Below are 17,092 nucleotides of genomic sequence, written 5' to 3'. Positions count from 1 at the left end.
GGTGTAGTAGACATAGTTTGTCTGGCTATCAGTTCAATATTTGTCAAGCTTCCTGTCTACCCTTATGGGAAAAATGGAGAGATGTGGGCTATAATGGTATAATTAGATAGATACTTAACTGGTTGAATGACAGGACCAAAAGAACAGTTATTAATCAGTCGATGCCAACTTAGAACAAAGTCTGTATGTAGTTCAGTCTCCTAGGAATCTATCCTTGGTCCTGAGCTGTTCAACATTTTAATTGATAATTTATATGCAGATATGCATATAAATTTGTAAAGACACAAAACTCAAGAGCTAACACATTGGAAGACAAGAGTCAGGATCCAGAAAGGTCTTGATTGGCTAGAATCAAAGACTGAGTCAATTTAATAGGAATAAATGTAAAAATCTTAGGCTCATAGATTTACATTTGGAAGGGACTTTAGAGGACATACAGTCTAACCCCCTCATTTTACAGATAAAACACCTGAGGACCAGAGAAAACAAGTGATTTTCACAAGGTTATAGATGTAGAAAGTGGCAGGGTAGGGATTTACATCCAGGTCCCCTAATGTTAAATGCCACATTCTTGACATTGCACCAAACTGTCTTACAAATTCTATGCTTGTATTTATTTAAACAAACAAAAAAAAATTGAGTACAGAATGAAGGACGGCTGTTCAACAGCTCCTGTGAACAAGATCTGGACATTTCAATAGACTATAAGAGCTATGTGATTCAAGAATGTGATACTGCAAAGAAAAACCTTAGTACCATACAAGGCTATTTGGGGCAGACCTATATGGAGAACTGTGTTTAATTCTGGACACCATATTTTCTGAGACACACTGACAAACTGGAGGATATCCTAAGGTGGGTGACCAGGATACTGAAGGGAGGAACTGGAGATACTTAGCCTGGAGAAGAGAAGACAGAGGGAGACATGATGAGACTTGATGAATAAAAAATATTTATTAAGTGCTTACATAGAGAATAGAGCCACTGGTCTTATAAAATGTACAGTCAACTGGAGACCACATACAAGAGTGGCAGGTGGTCATAAAAATGGTGAATGGAATAGGATAGTCTGTCTTTTTTTAGAGGCAATGGACATGTTGACTTAATTTGAATTTTCAAAGAAAGAGGTGTTGAAGTAAAGGGGTAAGGAGGACACATGTGGGAACATAGAAGAGAGGAAAATGGCTGGGGTGAAGACAAAGTTGTGTGGTATTTGCAGAACTGTTAGATTTGTTCTTTTGTAAAGGGCAAAAATACCATAGTGACAAACTTGGGCATGATTTAAGAAAACAACTTGTTAACAAAAATGAAATAAGCAACCTTACATGGTCCTAGGTTCCCTTATAATGGTGATTGCAAAGCAGAGGTTAGATGTCACTACTTGTCAATGATGTAATTAGAAAGTATTCTTGATCAAAGGATGCCTAGATGGACTATGACAGCTCATCTAAATTTTATATTCTGTGACTCTGAATCTTCAGAAATTGCTCATTTACTTGCTGACTTTTGATAGAAGCCAGAGCTTTAGATTCTATCTGAAAAGCATCGTATTCCATATATAGAACTTCAAAAAAAGTGCAATGCCAAAAATGCTAAAATTATTTACAAATTTAAATGACCAACTTGACTTTGTTCTTAGATTTCCACAGTTATTCAATGCAGCTCCTTGACAAATTAATATATCACTACACCGGGATTCTGTACCAGCTTCCAACAGATACTTCAAAATATTGATAGGCAAAATGCATTACAATGATTTTGTCATAAGATAAGAAAAACACGAGTTACCATGAAATGAACACTGAATCTTATGCAAATGATAAAGCACAGGATTCACTAGAATATTTCAAGTATGACAGCAAATATATGTCAAGACATTAAGAAACTGGATGGAGAGCATCATAATGAACAGTTGCTTCCACCTGGCACTCACATCCAACGATAACTTGGGAAAATGAGCACAGCTGAGGGAAGGGATGATTGCTATAGCTTAGAGGAGAGGCAATTAATACACCCTCTCAAACATTCTTTCACGCTGCATTGGATGATACATCAATATAAACAGAGGTCCAACTATATTACCTACTAGATTTTCCTTGATACAAGAAAATTCAGAGGGGGTGTCTGTGAATTAGTCTTAGGAGAGAAATTATTCAAATAAAGGAACATTAAATAATAAAGTATCTCTCAGCTGAGACATTACTTATGTAATTAGCCTTCAGTAACGGCTTTATTCAATGACGTATCATTATTGTATGATGGTGACTTGGGGTCAAAGGTTTTGATAGCTAAGCATAAACTCTGGCACATCCCAAACCAAGGTAAGATAGCTTTAGTTATGGTTCTCAAAGAGTATCAGGGCAAAAGTGGCCTGCCCAAGTTTGGAGAGGCTCTTTACCAGAGGGATGATGTTTTTGTCCTAAGCATATAATAAAATTGTATATTAAAGAGACTGTAGAGTATCAATTTGTTTTGGTTGAAGATATACATATACCGAAGAGATCATAGATCTTTGGAAGAACTAAAGACAAAAGAGTCAGTGAGGACTAATTTGTCAGCAGTAAGAAAAGTAGGACTCCCCCAGACCTTTGATATTTCATTACAAATATAAATATAGGAGAAAACACATTCAATGACACTTTGAAATTGGGAAAATGAAAAATTCTAGTAAGAAGTAACAAAGTGATAACACAAAGTATCAAATAAGTACAGAGAGGTGTCAATTCCTACTGTCTTTGAAAGAGAATTCCTCTTTGTTCCCAACCTCCAAAAATGATAAAAACATGTATTTCTAGTCTTACTGCCAAACCAGACAAATCTCAACGAACTAATGTCACAACCATTTCTAATGCCTTTGGTTTCCCATCTTAGTGAAAGTGTCCTTGGCACAAGAGGTGCTATTTCTCAGCAATACCTTGAAAAGATAGTCTTTCTATTGAGAAAATACTGTACTATATGAATTAGATTTTAAAAGTTATAGGCCCCCAAATATGCTTTGCTACCAAAATAATGGCCATTTGAAAGTATGTGAAAGGAAGCCATTTGAACAATAGTTAATATACTGGGCAATAATGAAATAATTATTTAAAAATCTAGTTCCTTTTATAAACCAATTATATGCCATATTCTATGTAAATTTGCATATCAGAGTCTGAAAACCACAAAACCAGGGATTTATAACAGAAATCTGAATAAACATTAACCTAAACCTTGCTCTTAGTTTTGTATTTGTTCTCTTTTTTAAGTGTTTTTCTCTCCATACAGTATGCACTAAGTTTTCTTCCTCAATACTTCTATCATCTGGATTTAATAAATCCTCTCTCTCTTGCTTTAAAATGACTCTTGGATTTGACAATGACTCTGACTTCATCTTTGGATCATTCTAAGAAAATCCTAAACCGCTCTCCCTAATGGCTTTCTCTATTCAGTCCAAGTAATAGTGCTGAATTTGTCATCATTCTTTCGTTCAAGTGTCTACCTACTGCCAATGGCCTCAAGTAAAACCTTTGTCTTTCTCAAAAAAGCATTCCATAATATCCTACCATCCTGTGTATTCTGCCTCTTCCCCCGTATTCTTTGCTATATATAACTAAGTCCAGTGAGTCAACTTCTCAAAGTTCCCTGGACAATCTGTTCCCACATTCTTGTTTTTAACTTAGGACACACCTTTAAATGTGTGGAAAAGGAGGTGATCTGTTGATGTTGCAAGTCTGCAAGAATTAGGTGGAAACCTGAATGCTATATTGGCAATTCTGAGAAATTAAAAGAATCAGAGAAGGGTTTGAGCGCAGAAATACTGATAGAAAGACAGAGTTGAAAATTGCATAGACAAAGAAGAGACCGAAGGTTATGATTTGTATCACTGGAGGGAATTAGATACATAAGTATGTTATGAAGTGGTATATGGGACAAAATGGTGAATGTTGAATCAGGAAAACCCGAGGTCAAATTCTGCCTAATTTACTAGCTGTGGGGCTATTGGGCAAATCATTGAAATTCACAAAACTTTAGTTTCTTCATCTGCAAAATGGGAATAATAATAGCACCCACCTCAAATGGTTGTTGCAAGAATCAAAAGAGACACCATATATGAAGAACTCTGCAAATCTTGAAATGGTATATAAATGCTAGCAGTTATTATTATTGGTATTAGTATTAGTATCAGTAATGGTTGCAATAGTACTAGAGACAGAAAAATGGATTCCATGAGTACATTTTCTTTTTCATTTATATAGTATGTTTATTCATTTAATCATTTTACTTTGTCAATCTATCTCTCCCACTACTCTCCTCTACCATGTGGGAAATTACAAAAAATGAAAACGAAAGCCCTAAATACATAGCTGCATAGTCTGGCAAAAAAAAAAAAAAAGTCCCTCATTGGCCATGGCAGAAGTACATTTCTACAATCAATCATTGATATCATAGAAGCTAAATGTAAATTATGTTCTGGAATCAAATAGCAACACCTAAATGCTATCATAAGAATTTGATTGGATTATTTTTCATTTCTCAAGTATCAAATGTGATTTATTTAGATTTCTATATTTTTTTATCATCACATCAAAGTCAACTTATACCTACACCCTCTGTCTAAGTATACTCCTAACCACCCTAATAGAGATACAGTTCTTAAGATTTACAAGTTTTATCTTCCCATGTAGGGATGCAAACAGTTTTCCCTTACTGATTACTATGGTCAGAGCTCTTTTTGTTTTTTTGCTCATTTTTAAAAGCTGATATCTAGGCTCTTTTTTTTGATCATGGCTCTCAGGTAGTACAATAACTTCTAAATTACCTCTCCTGGATCTATTTTCCAGGTCAGTTGTTTTTCCAATGAGATATTTCACATTGTTTTCTATTTTTTCATTCTTTTGGTTTTGTTTTACAATTTCTTGATTTCTCATAAAGTCACTAGCTTCCATTTGCTCCATTCTAATTTTTAAGGAAATATTTTCTTCAGTGAGTTTTTGAACTTCCTTTTCCATCTGGGCAATTCTGTTTTTAAACACATTCTTCTCCTCATTGGCTTTTTGGACCTCTTTTGCCATTTGGGTTAGTCTACTTTATTTTTTTTTTTTGGCAGTTGGGGTAAGTGACTTGCCCAGGGTCACACAGCTAGTAAGTATCAAGTATTTGCTCTGAGGCCAGATTTGAACTCAGGTCTTCCTGACTTCAGGGCCAGTACCCTATCCACTGCACCACCTAGCTGCCCCTAGTCTATTTTTTAAGGTGTTATTTTCTTCAATTTTTTGGGGGGTCTCCTTTAGCAAGCTGTTGACAAGTTTTTCATGATTTTCTTGCATCACTTTCTTTTGTCTTCCCAATTTTTCTTCTACTTCTCTTACTTGCTTCTCAAAATCCTTTTTGAGCTCTTCCATGATCTGGAACCAATTCATATTTTTCATGGAAGTTTTGGATGTAGGAGCTTTGACTTTGTTGTCTTCTTCTGGTTGTTTTAATCTTCTTTGTCACCAAAGTAAGATTCTACGGTCTGACTTTTTTTGAGCTGTTTGCTCATGATCCCAGACAATTACTTGAGTTTTAAACTCTTTGTTAAGGTAGGGGTCTGCTTCCAGTGTGCAGAATGTACTGTCCAAACTCTTTTCAGAGATACTTCTAGGGACCTGTAAATTTTCAGTCCTTCCAAGGTGGTATGATCAAGGGTGAGATGTTTACTCCTTTCCTGCTTGTGCTCTGCTCTATGAGTAACCACAAGCACTCTTTTCTGCCTTGGAACTGTGAGGAGGCTTACCTCTCCACTACCACTACAAGCTCCACCACACCAGCATTCCTCCTTGGCCCAGGACCACCACCCAGAACTGCAACTCAGATCCAAGGAAAGGCAAAGCAAGAGAATCCTGCCTCAGTACCAGCAAAGAGATCCCTGCAATCCCCCTCTGATCAGTCACTCAATCCCCTTCCATCTGTGTGCCAAGAGCTCTGGAAGCAGCTACCGCTCCAGGGCTGTGCTGTGACTGGGTCCAGACCAACCTCCTCTCTCACCATGGTCTGACACTTTTTCTACTGACCTTCTAAGTTGTCTTTGGTGTTTGTGGATTGAGAAGTCTGGAAACCCCCAAAGCTCCCCTTTATTCAATCCCCTGAGGACTGCTCCAATTTCACTGAGGCCTGGTCTTTGCCTGCGTGGCTCACGCTAAACTGTGCTCCTCTCCTAGCCCTGTGCAATAGTTCTTTCCAATCAACCATCCAGGTTGTCTTGGGCTAGAAATTTGTTTCACTCTGGCTTTTTGTGGGTTCTCCTGTTCTAGAATTTGTTTAGAGCCATTTTTCAGGTATTTGGAGGGGTTTGTGGGAGAGCTCAAGCAAGTCACTGATTTTATTCCTCCATCTTGGTTCTGCCCCCCATTAATGTTGTTTCAAAGGGAAACTATGGAAAACTCAGACAACTTCTTGGCTTCTTTCCGCCATCTTGAAGTGGCCTCCCTTAGATTTTTATATTTCTGCTTTTACTGAGACAATGAAAACTACATGGATCCATGTGAAAGTTAATGCTGTTTAAGTATATATCTTAATAGCTTACATCTATCTAGCAATTTGCAAATGTAAAGTGCTTAAATCACAGCATCTCATTTGATCCTTATAACAGGCACAGAAGTAGGTAATAAACTCATTATTATCCCTATTTTACAGATAAACAAACAATAGTAGAGGGAAGTTAAATGATTTTTCCCAAGGGTACTGGGTTAAGAAGTAGCAATGCCACATTTAGAGTCTAAATCTGATGCAATATAATTAAATCATTTTTGTTCATTTTAAGGCAGGGGAAGATGGGGATGGAAATAGAGGCGGCTACAGTGACTGATGAATTTCTGATACTTCAGCAGATATTAACAAAAAAGTCCCTGTTTTTTTTTTCTTTTTAGGCTCATCTTATCTATGTCAAGGGACCCCTTAACACCTCATGCCTCGTATATTCAGAGGTGGTTGATGTCTACTAATTCTAGATTTGTGCATTTATAGAATATATAGATATAGATATAGATATAGATATAGATATGTATATTCTAAGTCCTTGCATCTACCTCAGTATAAATGCACATAGCCCTTCATAGGTATAGGCCATCTAGAAACAGTAAGCAAGCAAAATGGCTGCAGCTGTGTATATATATCTTTAATTCCTGAAATCAAGTAAGGGGGGGCAGTAACCCCAGATAGCTGTGATGGAAGGCATACAAGTTTTATACTCTTTCACAAGAATGTCCACAAAACTGATTTGTAAACAATAAACTTTGCAGTTAGATCAACTTAGTGTGAGGTGCTCGACCTTGAAATCCTGAACCTAAAGGAAATCTAGTGGTCTCTTCATTATACCATAGCTACCTTCATAAACTGGCAAAAATAATTGCCAGGTATCTCCAGATTACCTGTTCTACAACAACAATGTTGATGATGACGAGTAGCAACTTTCAGGTATTGGAATACTGGCAGACATTGACTGTCAGACCCATTTGTCAGCAATTGACAGTGAACTCTCAGCAATAAAAGGCTTAATACATTATTCTCCATTTAGTGCTCCTGAAAAGGTCACGGCCAGCTAGTTTGTCCTGGGAGACAGGAGCAGATGACGGTAAAACCTATGTTCAGTCCCTGCCGTGGGGAGCAGAGAAAATATTCACATGCTAGAATCTAACTGGCTGCTCTGTTCAGTTATTTGCATATTAGTTCTCCAGACCTGTCCCAGGGCTTTACCCCCTTTCACGGGCTATTGTCTTGGTGCTTCCTCCACAGTTCTCAAGTCACAGATTCTTCCACCCTCGGGACTGATTTTCTAGCCTACTCTCAGAATCTCAATGCTTTAGATTCTTCCCACAGTTACATCATAGCTTCAGTTTGAATTTAACAGCCCTAAAGTGTTGGGTTAGGAAGGTAGGGAGAGACAAAAGCCACTGGTGAGAACTTTCAATTAGTTATCATTTTTACTACTTTAAACTCATCCTCTCAGTACAATGTTATCTTAGCTACCATAAGGAAATTCTGGTCAGTCATTACATTTACTTTACGTGTTTTAAATTTAATTTTGAGTTTAATATTTGTCTTCATCTGAAATACATTTTCTCTTTGAATGTCAACTTTTCCCTAAAAATGCCCTCCTCCCTCACCCAGAATTCGGGAAGGAATTAAACATGTAAAATGAACAGACTATCTGTTAATTATTAGAGCATAATTTTTTTAAAAAAATTATCTGTTGCATTAATAAGTATAACTCAGAGAAAAATTTTGAACTTGAGTACCTGATGCATATTCCTCAACTCATCAGTGAAGTTGTTAACTTGTGATAAAATCAGAGATATGACAGGTTTTCTTAAAAAACTGCACTTCCCCAGTATGACCAGACTATTAGAGATGTAATGCTGCACCTGAAACTAAATACAAAAATAAGTAAGTTTCAACACTCTGTCAAATCAAATTAAGTTATAATTGTTAGAGTCTAGTATTTGCCCAAGACTTTGGTAAATGCTATTAGGGCTACTAAAGAAGAAGCCTTGATATGGAGGTACTAGTTAAAACTAAGGAAGCAAGACTGTCTTTGGTGATCTCATACATGTGTGTCCAAGACTTCCAGTAACCTTTTGCTGCTTATATATCATCCTATTGAGATGGGTCCTCTTCTGACAGTGGTCCATGCTTAAAAGTTAACCTTCTTTCTCCCAATAACACTCATTCCTTTAATTCAACTGTCTTATTCAGCTGTTTGAGAACCATGGAGCAGTGTGCTGATCACATTAAGGTGTGGTGACTAACAGTTTGCCTTCTGTGTTATCCCTGATTGTATAAAACAAAGCTCTAACAATTCATTTTCCATTATACCATTTTTTGAGCAGGGGAGGCTTCCTGAAGTACCTAGCAAACCACTCACTTCACTAAGGCATATAAGACAGTTTCTGTCTCTGTTCTAGATGAGCTTACAATAATATTGTTAAGAACAACAGGATTGTGTACCCTTCACCCTCTTCTCTTTTCTTTGTACTCTCGCTTTTTTTTGATCTTCTTTACTACCTCAGCTTCACTTATCAATTCTATGTTGACAATTCCCAAATCTCTATCTGTAGCCTTTATCTTTCTTTTCTGAGCTCCAGACTTTCATCTTGCATGCCTAATGCTCTAATCCCCCAAATGAATATGTCATTGGAAATTCAAATAAACTGTTTTCAAAAATAGCTTTTTCCCCTATTTTCTGCTAAAACTCTAAAATTTCTTCTCCCCAGTCCCATCTTCTTCTTTTTCTAATTTTATTATTTCTCACTATGTCACTCTGTCTCCCTGGATTAAATTGTTGTATTATCTTTAACCACTTCCTCTTGCTCACATCTCATAGACAATCACAAATCGGTCATGGTGACTCTTACACCTAAACAATGTCCTTCACATCTATCCCCTGTATTTCCATTGCCACATCTCTGAAGTAGGCTCTCATCACCCATCTGGGATACTGCCTAAACTAGACCTTCTTGCCTTTTTCCCCTCCCCTTTCCTATTCATCTTCCAAAATGCCACCAGAATAAGCTTTCCACTTATCATGCCTCTGTTCAAAACTCTTCAGTTGTACGCTACTATGTATAACGTTTAAAAAAAACATTTTGCTTGGTATTCCAAGTTCTCTAAAATCATCTTTCAGTTTAGTAGAGAATGAAAAGCTGGGGTTTGGGGTAGAAAGGGAGAGGAGAGAAAGAAGTAAAGGAGAACGAGGTAAAGAGAAGAAGGAAGAGAGGGGAGAGAAAGCAAAAGCAGAGAGATTGCAGTCATGAAGGTGAGTGGAGACAAAGAAAACTGTCATATCCTCCATGACCAATGGCTTCAACTATTATAGACTAAACAATATAGGGAGACAATAATGATTTATGATAGCTAGCCTTTACATACTGCTTAAGGATTCCAAAGCATTTTGCAAATGTATCATTTTATCCTCACATCAACCCTGGGAGCTATTTATTATTATCATCCATATTTTACAGATGATGAAAACTGAGGCAGAGAGAGGTAAAATGATTTGACCAGCGTCACACGGGTATAAGACAACTCAGGTGCTCCTGACAGCAGATCCATTGTGCAGCAACCTAGATATCTATACACTGGGAGCCCAGCATTGCCCCTGTTCCAAGCTAGATGAGACAACAAGAAAAGATTCTATCTGAGTGATTCAAGATCATCATGGGCCCATGAACAGTGGTTGACTCAATTTGCTAAGTGGGATCAATCCAAGAGGGAGAAGGTAGTTTTCCTGCTAAGTCAAACACCTTAGACCCCTAGTCACTGCTACACATAATATACACAAGTCAAATTAGCCTACTTTCTCACCCCCTTCCACCAGGCCCCTGTGCTCACCTGTCTCCCTATTCTTTAATTTCTTTCCCTCTCTCTTACAATGAACTCTAGTCCTTTTAAGCAAAATTCATATGCTAACCCCAGGAAAGTCTTTCTGATCCCCTCACCTTAGACAATAACAGCCTTCCTCTCAGACCTCACATAGCACTTTAATAACTCTATAAGTCAATCATTATATTATATTGTGTGCATATGCATTTGTGTATGGGTTGGTGTACATGTGTGTTGGTGTCCAGTAAAAACATAGCAACGATAATAACATATATTTAACACTTAAAGATTTGCAAAGCTCTTTAAATGTATTGTTTTTTTTCTTTCTATGAGGAACCTGAAGCCAAAGAGATGTAAAATGATATGTCAATAGCTACACAGAAAAGGACTGTGATTTATAACACAGTCATTTTTGTAAGAACATAGGAAAGTTATAGAAAGAGACCAGTCTAGAATATGCTGCAGGGGGGAGTGTCTCTCAGAATTTCATAGTTAGGTTATTAAATATGATTTGCAGAGAATTCTTTTAGACTTCTCCAGCAATCTGGAAGGTTCTACTAAGCATGGAACTTGAAGGTTGAAAGGGTGAGGTTAAAACAATTTCCTTACCAAAGGATCTCTCAATCTTTTTTTTCTGTTTGAGCAAATGGATCTCTGGGGAGAATTGCTTTAGCCAATGGTTGTAAGTCCTAAAATGGGACAGTTCATTTGAAAGCCTCAGAAGAAAGCAGTGTGATTTACGTCTGAATTTATAAATCAAACAGAAGAAAGACATGTTTGGGAGAAAATAAGCATTTAATGGAATTCTAAGAAAAGGTCAAAGGCCAGACCTTAGAATAATCTTCTGTACTTCCTGCCACAGCTGGCTAAAGTGAATAAAGAGCTTCATATCATAGTCATTAGATGAGAGATGCCTGACTGTTAGAGTATGTCATCGGTTTCACGAGTACAATTAAACCATATTGGTGGGGGATCATGAACTAAAGATTGAAGAAGATTCTGGCCAATAAAATACCTACAACCTAGGGTATCTAGCTGAGGATCTAGGATGAAACTAGGACAGACAGTGGGGGGATATGGGTTATAATAATCACAAATACCACAAATAATATAGCTGTCCTATGGAGTGGAATAGCATTTTAAATATTTTTATCCTAGATCCTTTGAATATCTTCTATAACTTGTCATAACCCTTCTATCAACATCCTCCTCCCCCCCACACACTACACAAAGTAGGACAGAAAAGAAAGACAATAATTAATGTCTTTTCCTTCCTTCTCCCTTTTCCCCTCACTAACTAATTCACAAATACCAAATTTTTCCCTGAACTATATTCTTTCTGACTAAGGTTGTGGTTTAACTTAGGATAGAGAGGAATAGGTAGTGGCCCATTAGAAAAAGGTAGGTTTCAAAGTAAGACAAGCTGAGATTAGGGAAATAATAGCCTCAGGAAGAATTGACAGGGAAAAAGTTGATAAGAAAGCATACTGTAATAACCAAGAAAGAAATTGCTGGACAGAGTCAAATAAACTTCGCTTTTTCAAAGAAGATTTGTAGAAGTTCTGAGAAAAGACAGAGACATTTCTATGACTAGAATTTATGAAAGGCAATGGAAAGTTCTAATCATTAAAATTACAACAATATAATTGTGAATAATCAAAATGAGGAGAAAAAAGGCATAGGTATTCAAGGAAATAAGATTGGTTGAGGAGGCCAAGGATTATTTAAGTGTACTAGACAAATGAAAGAAGGAAGACCTAACCAAAAATGAATACAATACAATGACAGTAACCTGTAAGAATGTAACGAAATAAAGTCCAAAAGGGAAAGAGGCATGTAAAAATGCTCACTTTAGTGTTTTGATGGATCTTCATTCTTAAAACTGTCAATATTCCCTAACCTAGTACGGGGAAAAAAACCCTCACTTAAGACTTCTCATCCTGTGTGATACTTGTCCATCTTTCCATAAATTCTCCACAAAGGATCCACCCAACATGTTAAAGACCTCAATTTTTCTGGGTAATTGATTCTTGGTTGTAATCTAAGCTCCTCTGCTTTCCTGACTATGATATTCCAAGCCCTCTGATTCTTTAATGTAGAAGCTGCCAAGTCATGTGTAATCCTGACTGTGGCTCCTTGATATTTGAACTGTTTGTTTCTGGTTGCTTCTAGTATTTTTCCTTGACTTGATAGTTCTGGAATTTGGCTCCAATATTCCTTGGAGTTGTCATTTTAGGATCTCTTTCAGATTCGATTGGCGTATTCTTTCAATGACTATTTCACCCTCTGGTTCTAGGATACCAGGGCAGTTTTCCTTGATAATTTCTTGAAAGATGCTGTCCAGGCTCTTGTTTTGATCATGGGTTTCAGGTAGTGCAATAATTCTTAAATTATCTCTCCTTGATCTATTTTCCAGGTCAGTTGTTTTTCCAATGATGTATTTTTACATTTTCTTCTATTTTTCCATTCTTTTGATTTTGTTGGACTGATTCTTGATGTCTCATAGAGTCATTAGCTTCTACTTGCCCAATCCTAATTTTTAAGGAATTGCTTTCTTCAGTTAGCTTTTGCACCTCCTTTTCCATTTGGCCAATCTTATTTTTCAAGGAATTGTTTTCTTCAATCAATTTTTGTGATTTCTTTTCCAAGCTGTTGTTGACTCTTTTTTCATAATTCACCTGTATAACTCTTAATTCTTTCCCCAATTTTTCTTCTACTTCTCTTACTTGATTTTTAAAACCCTTTTTGAGCTTTTCAAGGGGACTTTTTGGGCTTAAGATCAATTTATATTCCCATTTGAAGCTTCTCACGTAGGTATTTTGACATTGTTGTCCTCTTCTGAATTCATGTTTCATTCTTCCCTGTTACCATAGTAGCTTTCTATGGTCAGGGCTCTTTTTGTTTTATTTTGCTCATTATTAAAAGTTGACCTCTGCTCCTGGGTATAGGGGGCACTATCCTAAGTTTCTTTTCCTAGGGCCCAGGGACTGGTCACTGGCTTTCTGTGCTGGAGTCTCTAGGGCTGGCAGCTTGCCCACTGCACTAAGGTGCCCCAGCCTAGTCATGCCTGTTGTGCCCGAGGCTCGGGGGTTGGCAGTTTGCCTGCTGCACTGGGGCTGGAAGCCTCACAGCTGGTCTGCTATGCCATTGGCCTGCCTAGCCTAAGACCTTCAGGCCTTGGTTGCTGATCTGTGCTGTGGCTAAAAGCCTCCCACTGGATTGCCTGGACACCACGTGTGCCAGGCTCTACTGCCCTTTTACCCAAGTGAGACAGATCTTTCCTATAGTTCTTTTTGGGCTGAAAAATTGTTTTACTCCATCTTTTTGTGGATTCTGTCGCTCCATAATTCTTTTAGAGACTTTATTTAATGTTGTTTCTGAGGGAAACTGGGGAGAGCTCAGACAGCTTCCTGGCTTCTCTCCACCATCTCGGCTTAATGTTTCTTATGTTACTTCTAATGCATGACATGGTTGGTAACATGCTGTTACCTATTTAAAGCTACAACTTGACTTTCCATAGCACTCTGGATTACATACAATTTTGGTTCTTGCAATATAGTGTTGCATTATTTGCAGCAAAATAATATACCTAGACGAATATAATAGTAACTTAAGATTATTACTGGGTCAAAGGTTACAGATAGTTTAATAACTCTTTGGGCATAATTCCAGATTGCTCTCCAAAATGGTTGGAACAGTTCACAGTTCAATCAACAGTACCCCAATTTTTCCACATCCCCTCCATCATTTGTCACTTTCCCTTCTATCATTTTAGCCAATCTAACAGCAATATTTTTTAATAATGACTTTGAGTGAATAAATTATTTTGACTATTACAAATACCCAAATTAACTATAAAGCACATAAGAAGAAAGATGCTATCTGCATCCAGAGAAATAACTGATAAATAGAAGTATGTACAGAACAATTTTACATATTATATGTCTATTTGCGTTTAATAGCAGTCATCTCTAGTGGGGGGGTAGGAGGGAAGGAAAAATTCATATGATAATTTTGTTAGGAATAGAAGTTGTGCATATGAGATTTGCAGTTTCATGTGTAATCATCTTTTTATTGTACTATGTTATGGAAATGCTTACTTTATTCCATAAATTAAAAAAAGGAAAAAAGGACTTAGGATTACTGAAAGTACTGCATAATTTCCAAAATGTGATATGCCCTAATATCTACCTACCTAATTCTCAGCCCAACCCCATGTTCATCCATAGGGCCCGTGTAAGATCATACATTCAGAGCAATTACAGGACTAACTCAGTGTACTATATATTTGGCTACACATTATAATTGGGGCACTGCGTAGTTTTTCACCCATCTTGGGTCATTTTTTCCCCCTATGTATCCAGTTGCTTTTTATTTAAGGACCAAGAATTTTATTCAGGAAGCTTTGTAGTCTCCTAAGGCTTGATACCATCATTAAAATATAATCTGAGAAGAGGAGTGTTTGGAAAACTTTGCAATTAAGAAGGAATTCTTCCTCTAGATTTTGTGTAGCACATCTTCATGGAACTTGCAAACACCACAGTTGAGCATATGTCTCCCTGTCATACACCCATTTGATACAGATACACAACAGATGTTTGAACAAAGTTATCTCTGTGATCCATCAGTGATATGCTTTTTGTATTATTTTAACATATGAGTGGAAGACAATTTTTGGTAGAATCTTTGGAGGTACATTTTGTTCCATAAGTAAAAAGCTTGAAAAAACATCAATAAAGATTTCATATTTTTTGCATGTCTCAGACAAGTTGTGTCATTAAGAAAATGTTCTGCTGCAGAAAACTGTCTGTGGAAGTCTGCCTATTCCGTTTTTATGTTTGCATTAAGAAGACCATTTACTTGCATAGACCATTGTCAAATGAACTAAGCATTTACAGGCTGAAAGTTTTTTTACAGGCTTTAATTTTTTTTTATTTTTTCATGAAAGCATCATCTATAAACCTTTAAATCATCTTATCCTTGAAAATTAATTCCCTATTGTCTTAGAAATCCATCATGGATTTCTCCTCTATGTCATGAGGTTTTCATAACTTTATCTCATTAAGTGCCTTTGTCAATTTCTTACATAGTATACAATATTATTATGGAGATATTGAGGTGAAAGAGTTCTTTTATATATATGTGTATATATATATATACACACACACACACACACACATATATATATATATATATATATACACACACATATATATATATGCATATTAACCAGTTCTTTGACAGAATGTACTAGAATTTTGTCAGGAATTGAAATAATTTATTGGCCTATAGCAATCTCTACTCATGTCCCTATTTCGAAAATTGAACCAATATTAGCTTTCCTCTAATCTTGCTGTACCTCTTCCATTCTCTAAAGTCTTTTAAAGATCTCCCACAATAAAGCAAGTTCTTTTGGTACCTTTTTGTTGTTGTTCAGTCATTTTTTGGTCATGTTTCAATATTCATGACCTCATTTGGGTTTTTCTTGATGAAGATACCAGATTGATTTGCCATTTCCTTCTCCAGCTCATTTTACAGATGAGGATATTGAGGCAAACAGGGTTAAGTGACTTGCCCAGGGTCACATAGCTAGTAAGTGCTTGAGGATAGATTTGAATTCAGGAAGATAAGTCTTCCTGACTCGAGGCCTGGTACTCTATCCACTGTAACCTCTAGCTGCCTCAGTAGAGTGGCACATTGTTGCTTTTGTTGTTATTCCATGCTTCTAACTTACATACACATACATACACACAATTTAGTAGCAGTAGCAGCAGGAGCTAACAGGTGCTTTAAGTTGGGTGAAGAGCTTTGTACAAAGCATTCCAAAAGTCTTAGTACACTTTTTCAACCAAATGAAAGCTTGAAACACCCTGAATGTTTTCTCATTTGATCCCCACGACAACTCTATTAGTAGGTGCTATCATTATCCTCAATTTTACAGATGAGGAACTTGAGGCTAAAAGCGGTTGTGGCTTGCCCAGGGTCACAAGACAGAAAACGTCTGAGAGACAATTTGAATTTCATGACTCTAAGTTTAACAGTAAATATACTCTACTACCCTGTACTCTTGGAAACCTTTAAAATTTGCACTCCTAAAATCTAAGGGAAAAGGGGGGGGGGATTGGTTGGGAGACTGATCCAAAATGGCAGAGAAAAGGAAGGGACTTGTTTGAGGGTCCCTCCAAATTTCCCTCCAAAAAACTTTAAATAACACTGCAAAACAAATTCTGGAGCAGCATAACCCACAAAAGGACAGGTTGAAACAATTTTCTAACCTAAGACAACTTAGAAGGTTGGCAGGAAAGGTCTATTGCACTGGTGTGAGAGTAGAGCCAAGTACAGCGCAGGCTGTGCCAGTACAGGATCACACAAAACTAACAACAGGCTTTGAAGGTGGCTAAATCAGAGTATACAACTTCTGGAGCTCTCAGCCCACAGACAGTAAGGGGGTTTACAACTGTTCAGAAGGAGATCACAGGAGACAGGGGTCTCTTTGCTGGCACTGGGTGTAGGCCTCTGTTGCATTTGTGAATAGATATCTGAGGTCATGAATTTTATTACTGACTTTGTTCTCACTAGAATATATATGTACCTTGAACCTAAGAATAGTTTTATTGTTTATATTTAGATCCCCAGAGCCTACCAATGACTAGCATATAGGAAAGCGGTTAATAAAGGCTTGTTGTTTAATCAATTTCTTTGATTTGCCTCTTATGACCTCCTCGACATCTCCCTGTTCTCCATATTTCCTTTT

General features: G+C 37.1%; 1 protein-coding gene across 1 annotated transcript in view; it reads right to left on the bottom strand.

Moving 5' to 3' along the window:
* MEI4 (meiotic double-stranded break formation protein 4) overlaps nucleotides 1-17,092 on the bottom strand; it is a 211,250-nt gene that overhangs the window by 86,775 nt on the left and 107,383 nt on the right. Inside the window, 1 exon segment of the mRNA XM_027852861.1 lies at nucleotides 8,256-8,387. Within this exon segment, the coding sequence (XP_027708662.1) occupies nucleotides 8,256-8,387 (132 nt within the window).

This window comes from Vombatus ursinus, unplaced genomic scaffold (assembly GCF_900497805.2).
Source record: "Vombatus ursinus unplaced genomic scaffold, bare-nosed wombat genome assembly UNPS02009835.1, whole genome shotgun sequence".
Classification (NCBI taxonomy): Eukaryota; Metazoa; Chordata; class Mammalia; order Diprotodontia; family Vombatidae; genus Vombatus; species Vombatus ursinus.
Note: the sequence above shows the minus strand (reverse complement) of the source record. Positions and strands in the feature narration are given on the sequence as shown.